The sequence below is a fragment of the Mustela lutreola genome, chromosome 10 (assembly GCF_030435805.1).
Source record: "Mustela lutreola isolate mMusLut2 chromosome 10, mMusLut2.pri, whole genome shotgun sequence".
Taxonomy (NCBI): Eukaryota; Metazoa; Chordata; class Mammalia; order Carnivora; family Mustelidae; genus Mustela; species Mustela lutreola.
The window spans coordinates 61,403,074-61,421,211 of record NC_081299.1 but is presented as its reverse complement, the minus strand read 5'-3'; the positions used below and the strand labels follow the sequence as shown (position 1 = coordinate 61,421,211).

General features: G+C 36.8%; 1 protein-coding gene across 1 annotated transcript in view; it reads left to right on the top strand.

Moving 5' to 3' along the window:
• The window catches only part of LRRIQ3 (leucine rich repeats and IQ motif containing 3), a 221,123-nt gene that overhangs the window by 188,221 nt on the left and 14,764 nt on the right, over window positions 1-18,138 (top strand). Inside the window, exon 7 of the mRNA XM_059137558.1 lies at window positions 14,970-15,693. Coding sequence (XP_058993541.1) covers window positions 14,970-15,693 — 724 coding nt within the window. The remainder of the gene's footprint in view (window positions 1-14,969; window positions 15,694-18,138) is intronic.

The following is an 18,138-nucleotide window of genomic DNA, read 5'->3' as shown; positions in this document are numbered from 1 at the left end:
TGCACCACACCCAGTGCTCCATGCAATCCGAGCCCTCTCCAATATCCACCACCTGGTACCCCAACCTCCCATCCTCCACCCCTTCAAAACCCTCAGATTGTTTTTCAGAGTTCATAGTCTCTCATGGTTCACCTCCCCTTCCAATTTCCCTCAACTCCCTTCTCCTCTCTAACTCCCCTTGTCCTCCATGCTATTTGTTATGCTCCATGAACAAGAGTAATTTTTAAAAGTAGCAATAGGTAACTAATGCACCAAGTTTTACTGATAATTTTTTAAGCCTTCATAGTCTCCAATAACAAGTTACTCAGGTTGACTAACTGATAATATATAAAATATTTTTTCAGGGGTTTATTTATTTTTAGAGAGTGGGGGAGTGGGGAAGGAGCAGAGGGAGAGAGAGAGAAAAAAAAAAAAGTACAGTATTCAGTAGACTCCCTGCTGAGTGCAGAGTTCAACTTAGAGCTAGATCTCAGGACCCTGAGATCATAACCTGAGTTAGACGCTTAACTGACTGAGCCACCTGCAAGCCCCCAAAATATAAAACAATTTTATAGTCATTCAGACAATTCCAATAGTTGAAAGATTCTGTGTGTGAATTTTCCCCATTTCTTTCATTGATGAATGTAAGACATGTGTGTGTGTCTCTGTGTGTGTGTAAATGTGAATGGACTAAATCTAATTTTCATATCATTCTTATTTTAAAACTTTTTTTTTAAAGATTTTATTTATTTATTTGACAGACAGAGACCACAAGTAGGCAGAGAGGCAGGCAGAGAGAGAGAGAGGAGGAAGCAGGCTCCCTGCTAAGCAGAGAGCCCCATGTGGGGCTCGATCCTAGGACCCTGGGATCATGACCTGAGTTGAAGGCAGAGGCTTTATAACCCACTGAGCCACCCAGGTGCCCCATATCATTCTTATTTTAAAATAATGATGAGATTCTTAAGATACAGAAGAGCATCCACTGTGCTGCGAGGCAGAATATCATTAAAAATGTATATCAACCGGGCGCCGGGGTGGCTCAGTGGGTTAAGCCGCTGCCTTCAGCTCAGGTCATGATCTCAAGGTTCTGGGATCGAGTCTATGTGTTACGCTTTTTTTTTTAGATTTTATTTATTTATTTGACAGACAGAGATCACAAGTAGGCAGAGAGGCAGGCAGAGAGAGGGGAGGAAGCAGGCTCCCTGCTAAGCAGAGAGCCTGATGCGGGGCTCGATCCCAGGATCCTGGGACCATGACCCGAGCCAAAGGCAGAGGCTTTAATCCACTGAGCCACCCAGGCACCCCTGTGTTATGCTTTTTAAACACCTGTTCCATGAGCCTCTTGTCAATGGTAAACAGCACCACACGCAGTAACTCACTGTCTAAGTGTTTTTCAAGTGATAGAATCCCTCCTGAGCCCCTCTCTATTGCTATAACTGCAGAATAATGTCAGACCCCACTTGAACTCTGAAGTCTCTAGTTGAAATTTATGCCAAAGGTAGCCTAGAGGCTGTAGCAACTCCACCCCGGACCAGAGTAATCAATGTCACTGAGCACTCCCATTATTCACTAACAGCATACTGGTGTGCAACAGCATACCAGCCAAGGAATGATGCTTAGAAATTCAGAAGAGAGGGTACTCCTTTTTTTTTTTTTTTTTTTTTTTTTTTTTTGTATTAGCCTGCTCAGACCCCCATAAAAAAATACCACACACTGAGTGGCTTAAACAGAAATTTATTTTTTCAGTTCTGGGGGCTGGAAGTCCAGGATCAAAATGCTAGCATGGCAACCATTTTCTGTGTGTTCATATGACCCATTTTTAGTGTGTGTGTTCATGGAGAGATGTAGAAAGTGAGATCTTTGGTGTCTCTTCTAAACAGGGCACTAATCCTATTAGGTCAGCAACATTTTATTATTTATTTTCTGTCCTTAGTCTTTTGTTCCTCTGCTTATTTTTTCCTGTCTTTTTGTTTTTAAAGATTTTAATTATTTCTGTGACACAATGAAAGAGATCACAAGTAGGCAGAGAGGCAGGCAGAGAAAGAGAAGGGGAAGTAGGCTCCCCACTGAGCAGAGAGCCCAATGCGGGGGTGGGAGGGGGGTGGGGGATTGGGGGTGGGATTTGGATCCCAGGACCCTTAGACCATGACCTGAACTGAAGGCAGAGATTTAACCTTCTGAGCCACCCAGGCACCCCATCCTATCTTCTTTTTGTTTATTCAACTATTTTTGTAATCTATTTTAATTTATCCTTCGGATTTTCAGTTGAACCTCTTTGCATTATATGTTTATTTTCTGTAGGGATTTTAATATAAATCCTTAACTTTGCACAATCCTTTTAATATTGTACCACTTCACATAAAATACAGAAAGGATGAGTTTAAATGGTTTATATGATTGCATGATTTCTGTATTTTATATGAAGTGATATCATTCATGATATAATTATCATTCATATTACATACTTTGGATTATATTGAGGGCATCACAAATGTTGTATACTCTGGATTCTGTTTTAAGGGTATGAGTGTTTTTAACAGGTCATTATCTGTTTTTGTTTATTCTCTGGAGTCCCAGATATTTTGTTCTTTGTTTTGTTGTTTTCTTTTGGTTTTTTTTTGTTTTTCCCAGGTGTTAGCCATATGCTAGGATCTTACTCCAACATATTGGCTATTTCTCTAAGCCTCAGTTTCTTTATCTGAAAAATGGGGATAAAAATAGTACAGTACTTACTTCATAAGGTTGTTGAGGAAACTAAATAAGATCATTTATATAAAAGATGTGGAACAATGTGATATATAGCAAACACTCGGTGTGTTTTAGCTGTATCATTATGGTTAGTGATTAATATCATCTACCTTACAGATTTATCAATATTAAAATAAATGATAAATGTATATGTAAAGAAGTAACCTTAGAGGCTACATGATAAGAGTTCAATCAATGACAGTATTTATGTTATTCAAGATGAATGATCTTTTTATAAAGATGGTGATGCAAATAAGGCCTTTCAAATAAGTGGGAATAGCCTGAGCCAAAGGTAAGAAATAGAAGTGTCTAAGTCCTGTTCAGAAGTTATGCTGTTATATTTGAAGTGTGGGGTTCCTAAGGGAATAACAATAGATTTGGGGAATACAGAAAGTGAGGGTGCAAAAGATGAGAGGAAAATGTCAATTAAAAATCAACAGTCCTGGGGAGGAGTCAAGATGGCGGAGAAGTAACAGGCTGAGACTACTTCAGCTAGCCGGAGATCAGCTAGATAGCTTATCTAAAGATTGCAAACACCTGAAAATCCATCGGCATATCGAAGAGAAGAAGAACAGCAATTCTGGAAACAGAAAAACAACCACTTTCTGAAAGGTAGGACCGGCGGAGAAGTGAATCCAAAGCGACGGGAAGATAGACCCCGGGGGGAGGGGCCGGCTCCCAGCAAGCGGCGGAGCAACCGCGCACAAAATCAAAAGTTCCTAAAAGCAAACCCAAGCGGATTACTCACCCCGGCCCCGGGTAAGGGCGGTGCAATTCCGCCTGGGGCAAAGACACTTGAGAATCACTACAACAGGCCCCTCCCCCAGAAGATCAACAAGAAATCCAGCCGAGACCAAGTTCACCTACCAAAGAGTGCAGTTTCAATACCAAGGAGAGCGGCAGAATTCTAGAGGAGGAGAAAGCAAACCACGGAACTCATGGCTTTTTCCCTGTGATTTTTTTTAGTCTTGCGGTTAATTTAATTTTTTTCTTTTTCATTTTTTGTTTTTTTTCTCGCCTTCGGGTAAAATTTTTTTTTAACTGTTACCTTTTTCTTTTTTAACGATTTTTTACTAGTTTATCTAATATATATATTTTTCTTTTTTATATTTTTCTTAGGTGTTTTCTTTTTTTTTAAATTCTTTTCTTTTTTTTTCTTTTTTCTTTTTCTTTTTTTTTCTTTTCTTTTTCCTTTTTGAACCTCTTTTTATACCCTTTCTCCCCCCTCACGATTTGGGATCTTTTCTAATTTGGTTAAAGCATATTTTCCTGGGGTTGTTGCCACACTTTTAGTATTTTACTGGCCCCTTCATATACTCTTCTCAAAACAAAATGACAAGACGGAAAAATTCAACACAAAAAAAAGAACAAGAGGCAGTACCGAAGGCTAGGGACCTAATCAATACAGACATTGGTAATATGTCAGATCTAGAGTTCAGAATGACAATTCTCAAGGTTCTAGCCAGGCTCAAAAAAGGCATGGAAGATATTAGAGAAACCCTCTCGAGAGATATAAAAGCCCTTTCTGGAGAAATAAAAGAAATAAAATCTAACCAAGTTGAAATCAAAAAAGCTATTAATGAGGTGCAATAAAAAATGGAGGCTCTCACTGCTAGGATAAATGAGGCAGAAGAAAGAATTAGTGATATAGAAGACCAAATGACAGAGAATAAAGAAGCTGAGCAAAAGAGGGACAAACAGCTACTGGACCATGAGGGGAGAATTCGAGAGATAAGTGACACCATAAGACAAAATAACATTAGAATAATTGGGATTCCAGGAGAAGAAGAAAGAGAGAGGGGAGCAGAAGGTATACTAGAGAGAATTATTGGACAGAATTTCCCCAATATGGCAAAGGGAACAAGCATCAAAATTCAGGAGGTTCAGAGAACGCTCCTCAAAATCAATAAGAATAGGCCCACACCCCGTCACCTAATAGTAAAATTTACAAGTCTCAGTGACAAAGAGAAAATCCTGAAAGCAGCCCGGGAAAAGAAGTCTGTAACATACAATGGTAAAAATATTAGATTGGCAGCTGACTTATCCACAGAGACCTGGCAGGCCAGAAAGAGCTGGCATGATATTTTCAGAGCACTAAATGAGAAAAACATGCAGCCCAGAATACTATATCCAGCTAGGCTATCATTGAAAATAGAAGGAGAGATTAAAAGCTTCCAGGACAAACAACAACTGAAAGAATTTGCAAACACCAAACCAGCTCTACAGGAAATCTTGAAAGGGGTCCTCTAAGCAAAGAGAGAGCCTACAAGTGGTAGATCAGAAAGGAACAGAGACCATATACAGTAACAGTCACCTTACAGACAAAACAATGGCACTAAATTCATATCTCTCAATAGTTACCCTGAATGTTAATGGGCTAAATGCCCCTGTCAAAAGACACAGGGTATCAGAATGGATAAAAAAACAAAACCCATCTATATGTTGCCTCCAAGAAACTCATTTTAAGCCCGAAGACACCTCCAGATTTAAAGTGAGGGGGTGGAAAAGAATTTACCAGAAAGAAAGAAATTTAAAGAAAGGAGGAGTGGCAATCCTTATATCAGATCAATTAGATTTTAAGCCAAAGACTATAATAAGAGATGAGGAAGGACACTATATCATACTCAAAGGGTCTGTCCAGCAAGAAGATTTAACAATTTTAAATATCTATGCCCCCAACGTGGGAGCAGCCAACTATATAAACCAATTAATAACAAAATCAAAGAAACACATCAACAATAATACAATAATAGTAAGGGACTTTAACACTCCCCTCACTGAAATGGACAGATCATCCAAGCAAAAGATCAGCAAGGAAATAAAGGCCTTAAACGACACACTGGACCAGATGGACATCACAGATATATTCAGAACATTTCATCCCAAAAAACAGAATACACATTCTTCTCTAGTGCACATGGAACATTCTCCAGAATAGATCACATCCTCGGTCCTAAATCAGGACTCAACCGGTATCAAAAGATTGGGATCATTCCCTGCATATTTTCAGACCACAATGCTCTAAAGCTAGAACTCAACCACAAAAGGAAGTTTGGAAAGAACCCAAATACATGGAGACTAAACAGCATCCTTCTAAAGAATGAATGGTTCAACCGGGAAATTAAAGAAGAATTGAAAAAAATCATGGAAACAAATGATAATGAAAATACAACGGTTCAAAATCTGTGGGACACAACAAAGGCAGTCCTGAGAGGAAAATATAAAGCGGTACAAGCCTTTCTCAAGAAACAAGAAAGGTCTCAGGTACACAATCTAACCCTACACCTAAAGGAGCTGGAGAAAGAACAAGAAAGAAACCCTAAGCCTAGCAGGAGAAGAGAAATCATAAAGATCAGAGCAGAAATCAATGAAATAGAAACCAAAATAACAATAGAACAAATCAACGGAAGTAGGAGCTGGTTCTTTGAAAGAATTAATAAAATTGATAAACCCCTGGCCCGACTTATCAAAAAGAAAAGAGAAAGGACCCAAATAAATAAAATCATGAATGAAAGAGGAGAGATCACAACTAACACCAAAGAAATACAAACTATTATAAGAACATACTATGAGCAACTCTACGCCAATAAATTTTACAATCTGGAAGAAATGGAAGCATTCCTAGAAACATATAAACTACCACAACTGAACCAGGAAGAAATAGAAAGCCTGAACAGACCCATAACCAGTAAGGAGATTGAAACAGTCATTAAAAATCTCCAAACAAACAAAAGCCCAGGGCCAGGCGGCTTCCCGGGGGAATTATACCAAACATTTAAAGAAGAACTAATTCCTATTCTCCTAAAACTGTTCCAAAAAATAGAAATGGAAGGAAAACTTCCAAACTCATTTTATGAGGCCAGCATCACCTTGATCCCAAAACCAGACAAGGATCCCAACCAAAAAAGAGAGCTATAGACCAATATCCTTGATGAACACAGATGCGAAAATACTCAACAAAATACTAGCCAATAGGATTCAACAGTACAGTAAAAAGATTATTCACCACGACCAAGTGGGATTTATTCCAGGGCTGCAAGGTTGGTTCAACATCCGCAAATCAGTCAATGTGATACAACACATCAATAAAAGTAAGAACAAGAACCATATGATACTCTCAATAGATGCTGAAAAAGCATTTGACAAAGTACAGCATCCCTTCCTGATCAAAACTCTTCAAAGTGTAGGGATAGAGGGCACATACCTCAATATCATCAAAGCCATCTATGAAAAACCCACCGCAAATATCATTCTCAATGGAGAAAAACTGAAAGCTTTTCCGCTAAGGTCAGGAACACGGCAGGGATGTCCATTATCACCACTGCAATTCAACATAGTACTAGAGGTCCTAGCCTCAGCAATCAGACAACAAAAGGAAATTAAAGGCATCCAAATCGGCAAAAAAGAAGTCAAATTATCACTCTTTGCAGATGATATGATACTATATGTGGAAAACCCAAAAGACTCCACTCCAAAACTGCTAGAACTTATACAGGAATTCAGTAAAGTGTCAGGATATAAAATCAATGCACATAAATCAGTTGCATTTCTCTACAACAACAGCAAGACAGAAGAAAGGGAAATTAAGGAGTCAATCCCATTTACAATTGCACCCAAAACCATAAGATACCTAGGAATAAACCTAACCAAAGAAGCACAGAATCTATACTCAGAAAACTATAAAGTACTCATGAAAGAAATTGAGGAAGACACAAAGAAATGGAAAAATGTTCCATGCTCCTGGATTGGAAGAATAAATATTGTGAAAATGTCTATGCTACCTAGAGCAATCTACACATTTAATGCAATTCCTATCAAAGTACCATCCATCTTTTTCAAAGAAATGGAACAAATAATTCTAAAATTTATATGGAACCAGAAAAGACCTCGAATAGCTAAAGGGATATTGAAAAAGAAAGCCAACATTGGTGGCATCACAATCCCGGACTTCAAGCTCTATTACAAAGCTGTCATCATCAAGACAGCATGGTACTGGCACAAAAACAGACACATAGATCAATGGAACAGAATAGAGAGCCCAGAAATAGACTCTCAACTCTATGGTCAACTAATCTTCGACAAAGCAGAAAAGAATGTCCAATGGAAAAAAGACAGCCTCTTCAATAAATGGTGCTGGGAAAATTGGACAGCCACATGCAGAAAAATGAAATTGGACCATTTCCTTACACCACACACAAAAATAGACTCAAAATGGATGAAGGACCTCAATGTGAGAAAGGAATCCATCAAAATCCTTGAGGAGAAGACAGGCATCAACCTCTTCGACCTCAGCCGCAGCACCATCTTCCTAGGAACAATGCCAAAGGCAAGGGAAGCAAGGGCAAAAATGAACTATTGGGATTTCATCAAGATCAAAAGCTTTTGCACAGCAAAGGAAACAGTTAACAAAATCAAAAGACAACTGACAGAATGGGAGAAGATATTTGCAAACGACATATCAGATAAAGGACTAGTGTCCAGAATCTATAAAGAACTTCGCAAACTCAACACCCAAAGAACAAATAATCCAATCAAGAAATGGGCAGAGGACATGAGCAGACATTTCTGCAAAGAAGACATCCAGATGGCCAACAGACACATGAAAAAGTGCTCCATATCACTCGGCATCAGGGAAATACAAATCAAAACCACAATGAGATATCACCTCACACCAGTCAGAATGGCTAAAATCAACAAGTCAGGAAATGACAGATGCTGGCGAGGATGCGGAGAAAGGGGAACCCTCCTACACTGTTGGTGGGAATGCAAGCTGGTGCAACCTCTCTGGAAAACAGCATGGAGGTTCCTCAAAATGTTGAAAATAGAACTGCCCTATGACCCAGCAATTGCACTATTGGGTATTTACCCTAAGGATACAAACGTAGTGATCCAAAGGGGCACGTGTACTCGAATGTTTATAGCAGCAATGTTCACAATAGCCAAACTATGGAAAGAACCTAGATGTCCATCAACAGATGAATGGATCAAGAAGATGTGGTATATATACACAATGGAATACTATGCAGCCATCAAAAGAAATGAAATCTTGCCATTTGCGACAACATGGATGGAACTAGAGCGTATCATGCTTAGCGAAATAAGTCAGGCGGAGAAAGACAACTATCATATGATCTCCCTGATATGAGGAAGTGGTGTTGCAACATGGGGGCTTAAGTGGGTACGAGAAGAATAAATGAAAGAAGATGGGATTGGGAGGGAGACAAACCATAAGTGACTCTTAATCTCACAAAACAAACTGAGGTTTGCTGGGGGGAGGGGGTTTGGGAGAAGGGGGTGGTATTATGGACATTGGGGAGGGTATGTGCTTTGGTGAGTGCTGTGAAGTGTGTAAACCTGGTGATTCACAGACCTGTACCCCTGGGGTTAAAAATATATGTTTATAAAAAATAAAAAATTATATTTAAAAAAATATATAAAAAACAAAATCAACAGTCCACCTCCCAAACTGAAGAGTACCCCTGATTTGGCCTTGTTGTCTGTAGAAAAATATTCATTAATTCAATAAATATTCACATATTTATTGAAAGCCTGTTATGTACCAGACATTCTTCTAAGTGCTTAGTATAAAGTAGTGAACAAAACAAATATGGTCTCAACTTTCATTGAACCTTGAGGATCTGGTAACCTATGTTTTAACAAAATCATTTACTATGTATCTATCAAGTCCTGGCCATTGTACTAAGATATTAATGTAACTTAAAACAATGCAGACAGCACAGTCGTACTCTCCTACTTGTCTGTTATTGGGCAATGTCCCTATAGCTAAGGTGACCCAATGATTTACCTTCCAACGTGTGTCATTTCTGAGTGAAAGCAGTTGCTGTTAATAAACTTCACCAGGACAGCAGGCAAAGACAGGGACTTTCCATGGCAAACTAGGTGTATACATATGCCAAGTCTCTTACATGTAGTGATTTCTTTAGAGTCTTACATAGCAAAAGGCTATAGCCACAGTTTTTTTTTCTTCTTAATGTTTGGCTTACCTATAATGTACATATTAAGTCAATTTCCCCAAGGTTTCATTCTTACTTCTCTTGTAGCTCTTGAATATGCTTACAGTTTTATCTATAAAACCTCTGTGATTGGCTCCAAATATTTATCTCCTGATTTGTCCTCTCTTGCAGCATTTAGATTCAGCTCATTTATCCACCTGCTTGCTGGACATCTGTAGCAACTAACTGCTGATAATAGCTGCTGACTATATATTTTATAAAATCAAATTTCACATATATCTTTTTTTCACATCTGTATCTTTATGATTCCCCCATCCTGGGAATACCCTGTTTCCTGTTCTTTTGCAAATTCATTGAATTTTTTCATATACCCCAAACACGGACTTATAGTAATATAATATAAAACAAATATTCTCTTTAAAAATAAATCTAGCTGTTACCTTCTCCAGAACAGTTTTGCTGACAACCAGCTCACTAACCCAGATAGGGTAAAGTGTCTTTCTTCTATGGTTGCAACGCTTCCTGCATACATGTACTTTTACCTTACCATTAGCTACAGTATTTTGAAGACACATGCTTTACCCATTTGTCTCTTCTACTAGGCTTTAAGGTTGGTGAGGTTTTTCTTTTTTTTTTTTTTTTCAGACTATATGATTCTTAAGCCAGCACTGTTTTCACTTTTTGAAGACTCTAGCTAATAGTAGGTGGGGCCCACATATTTATCTAAGTCAATTCGGACTTTTCACTTGCAAAATTGTAATAGAGGAAACAACTTCTTTTTATCATTTATAGTTCTGACACTCTAAATAGTGCCTGAGAATTAACCCACATATCATTTATATCTTGGTTATGCATTATAGATATGGTTAGAAGTAGTTGTATAAGTACAACAGTGTAAAATCATGTAAGTTTTTGTAGGCTATGGCAAATAAATGACTTTTATCATGAGCTCATATGAAAGCCACAAGACTTTAAAGCCAAAGTTGTAAGAGATGACTCTGACTTGATCACTATGTGGGTAATGAAGTGTGTTGTGCATTGGGATATATGGAGAGTACTCAAGCCACTGCAGTTGGTCAAACTAAGAACTGATAGAAACCTGAAGGAAACTAATGGAGGGAAAAGGAGGGAAAAAAATAATTAATTTTAGTTATATTTCTGAGGTTAAATCTATATATTAATTGATAAAATTGATATGGGAAGAATAAATTAGCAGGTGGTATTTGCTGAAATAGGGCTGATTTTAGTGGGAATTGGTTTCTGGTAGCAAAAAATTGAATGTACCAACTTTGAAAAAATACTTTTAAGACTTCCAAGTGGAGGTGATAAATATGAGAGTTACCAGTGCACAGACTGATACAAGCTGTGAGTATGATTCATTTAAGAAGAGAGTTGTACATGGGAAGGAGACCTAATACATCAATAAGATCAAGCCCTCAAGAACTCCAGAGATTTGCTGGACAAAGAATCTGCAAATCAAGAGCAATCAGAAAAGCTAGAGAAAAATCAGGGGAGCTTCAAGGAATCTAGAAGAAGAAAAAAGAATTCGTTAAGATATCAGGAGAGCTTCAGCAATTCTGCAAATCAGAATTTGAAAGAAAAAAAAAAAGATTTCAAGAAGGAGAAACAACTGTGCTAAGCACTACTAAGAGTTCCGAAAAATTAGAACAGAAAAAAAGGTATTTTTTGTGTTTATCACCATGAAAGCCTTTGGTAGAAAGAGTTTCAAAATTTGGAGGGGAATAGTAGAGGTAAGATCCATATCTAAATAAGATCCATATCTAAATATAAAAGGTGATGAAAAGGAGACAACTCTTTCAATAGTTTTTATTCTAAAATTGAACAGGAAAAGTAGAATGCTTGCTAGAGGGCAATGAGGATGAAGAGAATGTTGTAGTGCTTGCCTTAGTGGTTTGATGGGAATTATCCAGTAGAGAGGCAATGATAAAGGAGTACATGGGATGTCTGGGTGGCTCAGTTGGTTACGCCGCAAGCTTTGGCTCGGGTCATGATCCCAGGGTCCTGGAATTGAGTCCCATATCAGGCTCCTTGCTCAGTGGGGAGCCTGTTTCTCCTGCCTATGGCTTCCCTGCTTGTGCGTTCTCTTCTCAAATAAATAAATAAATCTTTTTTAAAAAAGAAGGAGAACATTAAGATAATTGAAGAAGGGAAAGTAAAGGCTGATGGGACCAAAGTACATGGGAAAAATTTAACTGTTGCTGAAGGAAAGGGTGTTTTTTTAATTGTATCAGGGTAGAAGATGATAGTGCATTAACATGCAGATAGGTTTATAAATTTGGTTATAAAAAGATGAGAACACTTCCATCAGTTGGCTTCTATTTTTACAATAGCTAGTGAGATTAATTATAAAGTCTTGAAACAAAATAAGCATACAAAGAAGGCTTCCTGTATATTCTATACTTCAATATACATTGGATGTTGAAAGGAGTAATAGAAGTGCTTTGCTGTATTTTCCCCACTCGTTATTCGATTATCTGGCTATTTGAACTATACTATTGATGGAATTAAGGAGATAAGATAAACTCCAAATTTTCCAGATAAAATATAATGAAAAAGTAATAATAACTAACATGTGGCTCTTACTCATTATAAGGCATTGTTATAATACATAAATATCAAGTTTTATCAGGCATTTTACATTTTATTAAGTCATTTAATCCTGTATGAACCCTATAAATTGGATATTATTATAGCCATCTTATAGTGAGTATACTGAAGCACAGAGAATTAAATAACTTGCCTAGGCCACGTCAGTGGTAAAAATAGGATTCAAATCCAACCTGCCTGTCTCCAAATTTTAGACTTCTACCATTATAAAAGACAAATTACTCTTGAGCAACAAGATTATTTCATCTATTCATTCATCTAACACATGTACTTTTTGGCATCTACTGTTTAGTTTACTCCATACCCCACCCCTGCAGAAAAGACCCTCCTCTCTGCAAAATACTAGGCTAACGGCTAGGAATGGAGGATGAAAGAAAACATGAATCCAACTCCTATGGAGCTTATATCTAGTTTGATACTATGTCTAAGAATTTCTACATAGAGCTTTAATATAAATGGATTGTGATAAGGTTTTTTGTTTTTAAAGGTTTTATTTATTTGATTTATTTGAGAGAGACAGAGATCACAGGTGGTAGCAGGAGGTAGAGGGAGAAGCAGACCTCCCCACTGAACAAGGAGCCCATGGGGTTTGATCCCAGGACCCTGAGATCATGACCTAAGCCAAAGGCAGACGCTTAACTGACAGAGGCACCCAGGCATCCCAGATTGTGATAAATTCTATGAGGAAGGGATTGATATCACAGGTAATAAAATGTATCAATTCTTTATGTAAAGAATAAGAATAAGAATGTGAAGAGGCTTTAAATAATGGATAGAATTTAAGCACATATGCAGATAGGGAAAAGAACATACTGGACAAAGCATAGAATAATATAAGCAAAGTGCCAAATATGGGAAGATGTTGTGTATGTATAGGGAAAAAATGAAGCTCTTTCCCTATGATGAAGGATCCTAGGCTTAAAAGTGCAACTATCCTTCATTCTGTAAGTGGAGAACCATGAAGGTTTTGTTTCCCTTTGGGTGCATGATATGATTAGAATCCTGTTTTAGGAAGATATATTTTATAACATGGAGCAATGTCTAGAAGCAGAGAAAGAAATTGGGAGACTTTTTTTTTTTTTTTTTTTAAGACAGAGACGGCTTGTGGGTGCATGCTAATAGGAGGGCTGGGAGGGGCAGAGGGAGAGAGAATCTCTAGCAGGCTTCATGCCCACTGTGCATTTCCCCCATATGAATTGAAATCGATGACCAGAATCTTTAGTAACTTATTAAAGTTGTGTTTTCTATCCCTGATCTTATTATTCTAGGCCAGCTTTCTCATGCCAAGATTTATACAGAAAATCAAATAACACAAAAGAATACTTTTTCTAGGTGGTTCCCCAGACCATATCCTATTTACTCTAGAGCTCTAGAACTGAAATTCTGTATTTTGTTCCTCTGTGTCTAGTGCCTTGCTTTGGACCCAAACTTTTAATAGACTTTTCAAGACACTTTGACTTTGTATCCTGGTATATTACCTTTTATATTTGCTAGACTTGATTTTCTACTTCGCTTTAGACTGCTTCCTTTTCTAATGTTAATATTCCTATGGCCCCTAGTGAAAATCATGCCTGTTTGCTTCTTCCCTGCTGCCACCTAGGTCCTACCCTTCTTTATGGTCACTTCAACTTCCATCAAATCTCTACCAGTGGATTTGCATTTGACATATAAAGACTTTAAGATAATTTTCTATTAGAAAAAATAAAACTGTTGTAGACTATAGTTAGTAGAGATGTAATTTTGGTAGAGGAATTAGTTAAACATGGGAACCATCTTTTCCTAAGACCAATAAGCATAACTTTTGGAAAAAAAAATTGTATTTGCCATGGGTCCTATAATCATAACTAGGTTTGTCAGAAAATAAACAAATAGACCCAGAAATATATATTGATTCAAACATAATTACCATTTATTTCTGGCTTCTGTAAGAATCCAAGTTTGATTAATTCTGGTGAATACATAGTTTTTCAAGCTGTGATTCAGGGAGCCAGGGTCCTTCCACACTGTGGATTCGCCGTCTTCTAGGGCCTTATCCTTATCTCTGTCTAGTGAGTCAGAAGAAGAAAGAAGATATAGAGAAAATATATTCATTTCCTTAGACCAGAAATGACACATATTACTTCTGTTCACACATTACTAGAGAGGACTTAGTCTCATTACTATACATTACTAACAAAGGAGGTTGAGGGATTTGTGTGTCCAATAAGAGAAAAAACAATTATGATGGTAGCTATTCATTTCTACCAGTTAAGACAAATAAGGTAAAATGGATTACAAAGTCCTTTACAAGTATAAGCTAATAATAACTAAGTGTAAAAATAATATGCCCCATTAAGTACTAAGTGTAAGATAAGATACTGCTATTCAGTCATTGCCAGTTAAGTGATTGTGAGAGATAATGCAGGAAATACAGGAAATCAGTGCATTTTTGAGTTAAATGGTTTCAATAGTGATTTCCCTCACCAAAATCACTATTAAAACACAAGTTTACAAAGAACATCAGTGGGGAAAATGCTCCTTAATAAAGTCAATAACATGTTCTTGTCACCTTTATTAATGTAGCTTTCAAAACAATAGGGGCGGAAAATAAACTGCTTAGCATTTGTGAAATGTATTATATTTGTCTTCCATATGATGTAGGTCAGAAGGAGTCTGAAGATGAAAGTGAGAATGAAGAATTGGATGCCAGTTTTAGGATATCAGTGTTCAAACTACCCATACATACTTCAGAATCACTGAAGTATGCAGCATTATTGAAAGAAAAATATTATTTTCCTACATATGTCCAGCCATTTCCTACTACTCATCAAAAACCAGCAATCAATAAAAAAGACATGCTGTTGAAGAGTAATGTAAGAAAAGAGTTTTTTACAGCACACAGAACTGGTATAAAACTCCAAACACTTTGGGATGTTGATAGATATTACTCAGAACAAGAGAAGCAGGAAAGCCATAAGAAAAAAATAGCGGCTATCACCATTGCACAAGGTGCCCAAGAAAGAGTTCACTCAACTGTTCAAGAAAACCTAAATAAGAAAAAAAATGCTGCACGAAAGCTAATTGCAAAAGATAACGAGACAATTCAGGATGGTTTACTACAACTTTGGCAGGACAGATTCAATTACCTCAAAAAAGTTAGAGAGAGGAGAGCTATGTTTCTAGCAGAAAAAAAACAAAAGACTGAAGACCGTTTATTAATTCAAAACATAAGTAATGAGCGCACTCTTTTATCCAAAGGAATTATTAAAATGGACAGATTGAGGAAGAATCAAGCTGTCTTACAAGAAAAATGTCTGATTGTTCAGCAAAGACTAGAAATGGAAAAATATCAAAAGAATTTATTAAAACAAATGAAGGAAATCAGGTAAGTACAGTTTTGATATTATAGAGGCTTTTAAGTCAATTACATGTTAATATTGTATACTAAGTATTGGGACCTAATAAACAGTACTTTGTTTATAGCATTCTCTTTGAAAAATAGAGACAATAAAAAAGGACAAAAATGTTGTTATATATTACCAAAGATGAGACAATAAAACAACTCCGTCTCATCCCTACCTCCACCTCAACCAACAAAACCTGCTTCTTAATGAATGGCTATTCTTTTAAATGACAATCATCATTAGCCTCTGGACCATTGCTAGAAACCAGTCTTTTACAACTCAGTCTCTCTCAGTGGCAACATCTAATAGGTTTCCTTATTCATTTTACTTTTAAAAGAGTCTCAAACTGATCCTTTTCAATCCCACTTCTCCCATTCTAATGCAGACTCAGAGTCATTCTAAGATTCACAATTTATCCTTCAAATTGAGAGTTCCATCTGCATTCTCAAGATATCCTTTCTTCAACCCAAATCTGTTCTCTAGCCAAGCTTCAACTGTCTTTTATTTTTTTAAATATTTTATTTATTTATTTATTTGAGAGAGACAGACAGAGCTTGCAGGGAGGGTGTTGGGAAGAAGGAGAGGGAGAAGTAGTCTCTCTGCTAAGCAGGGAGACTCACCAGGGACTCGACCCCAGGACCAGGACCATAAGATCATGACCTGAGCCTAAGGCAGTGACTTAACTGACTGAGCCATCCAGGCACCTGCCCACAACTGTCTTTTAAAATTAAGTTCTGATCATATTACTTCCCACGTAAGTATATTGATGCTTTGCCATTGTCCAACAGAATAAAATCGGAATAGCATTTCAGACATCATACTTTGTTCCAATTTAACTAGACTGGTCTCACCAAATTTTCTGCTTATAGCCTTTCCTTCTTCCCCTAATAGCACTGTTTGCTCCATACAGACTAAATTATTCCCAATTCTCTACCCAAATTTGTAGTTTCTTATTCCAGTGACCTTACTAGTTCTATCCCCTTTTTCTTAAAGTATGAACTTCGAAAGAGTACTACAAGCCCATAATGTTAGTGCTATCTACATATTATTATGCAACACAAGCCTCTTTTATTATTGTGCAAATTAGAAAGATTGGGAATGTTCACATTGGTGAGGGGTTAGTGCCTGTATGAGAGGACAAGGCACGGATTTCTCCAGGGAAACACATCACTAGTGGCTGATGCTTGGCTGAGTGTGACTGTATTTCCATTTGTCCCCTATTTGCCCCTGTCATGCAGTGTATGAACTGTACAACCACTGACAAAACTCATCCTTTTATTATTCATCCTTTAGTAACCAACTGAAATGATACCTGTACTTTTTACCTTTCCACAACTGTTCTTCCGGTCTGAATTAATTCCTTTCATTTGGTGGTTCTTCCTTAGTACTTGATTTAGATCTCAGTTGTAGCAGTTACCATGAGATGGCCTTTATCAGTTTAGCTTGTAAAGACCTTTATGAAATAATTTGGTCTATCTTTTCATTTCTAGTACAGTAGTTTCCTAACTAGTTTGTAAACTAGTACAGTAATTGCCAAAATCTATTCAGTAATTATTTATTGAAAAAAATAGGATAAAGAAAGGTTTTTGAATTAGTAATGATTGCATGTAAGTCCATGTAAGTCATATGCTAGATCCCTGGGGCAAGCGCATAATATGTATATATATATGTGTGTGTGTGTGTCTGTGTGTATCTATATATCTATATCTGTATCTGTATCTATATCTATAATACATATATAATGTATGAATATATATGTTTGTATTCTGTATATATACATATGTATATTAGTGTGCTTAATACTTCAGCCATTGGAATGAGAAATAATGTGTATTTTTTCAGAATGTGTAGTGAAGATATAAAACCAAAATTGTTAAATATATACTAAAAATATAATTAACCAAATTTTGAAAATAGCTTCACTAATTATTAGAATAGGTATCTATCTTAAAATAAGTGCTTATTTCATAATAGTAAATTTTTCCTACACTTTTTTTTTTTCTATCTCTCTGTGATCATTGGCATTTCTACTAGGGAACACCTTCCATTCAAATCATTTAAATGGTAATTCATTTTCAGCTATTGAAGATGTCAAAGTGATATGGGGACATAAAGATTATTTAACACCAATAAACTGAAAATCTAAGTGGGAGATAAGTCACCCAGCAATAAGACTACCAGAGTTAAATAATAATACAAACATAATATAAGAACTTCAAGACAAAATTAAAATTTCTAGTTAAATGGTAGGTAATAAATAAATGAGAGTAATCTAGGACACCTTCAAAGAGAAAGCATAACTAAATATCAAAGCGTTAATTCATTTCAATTCTCCCCAACACCCCCATATAAAAATTAATAACATATTCTTGATCCTTTAAGAACTCACCATTCAGTGGCAGGTATAAGCATATACTTGAATCATT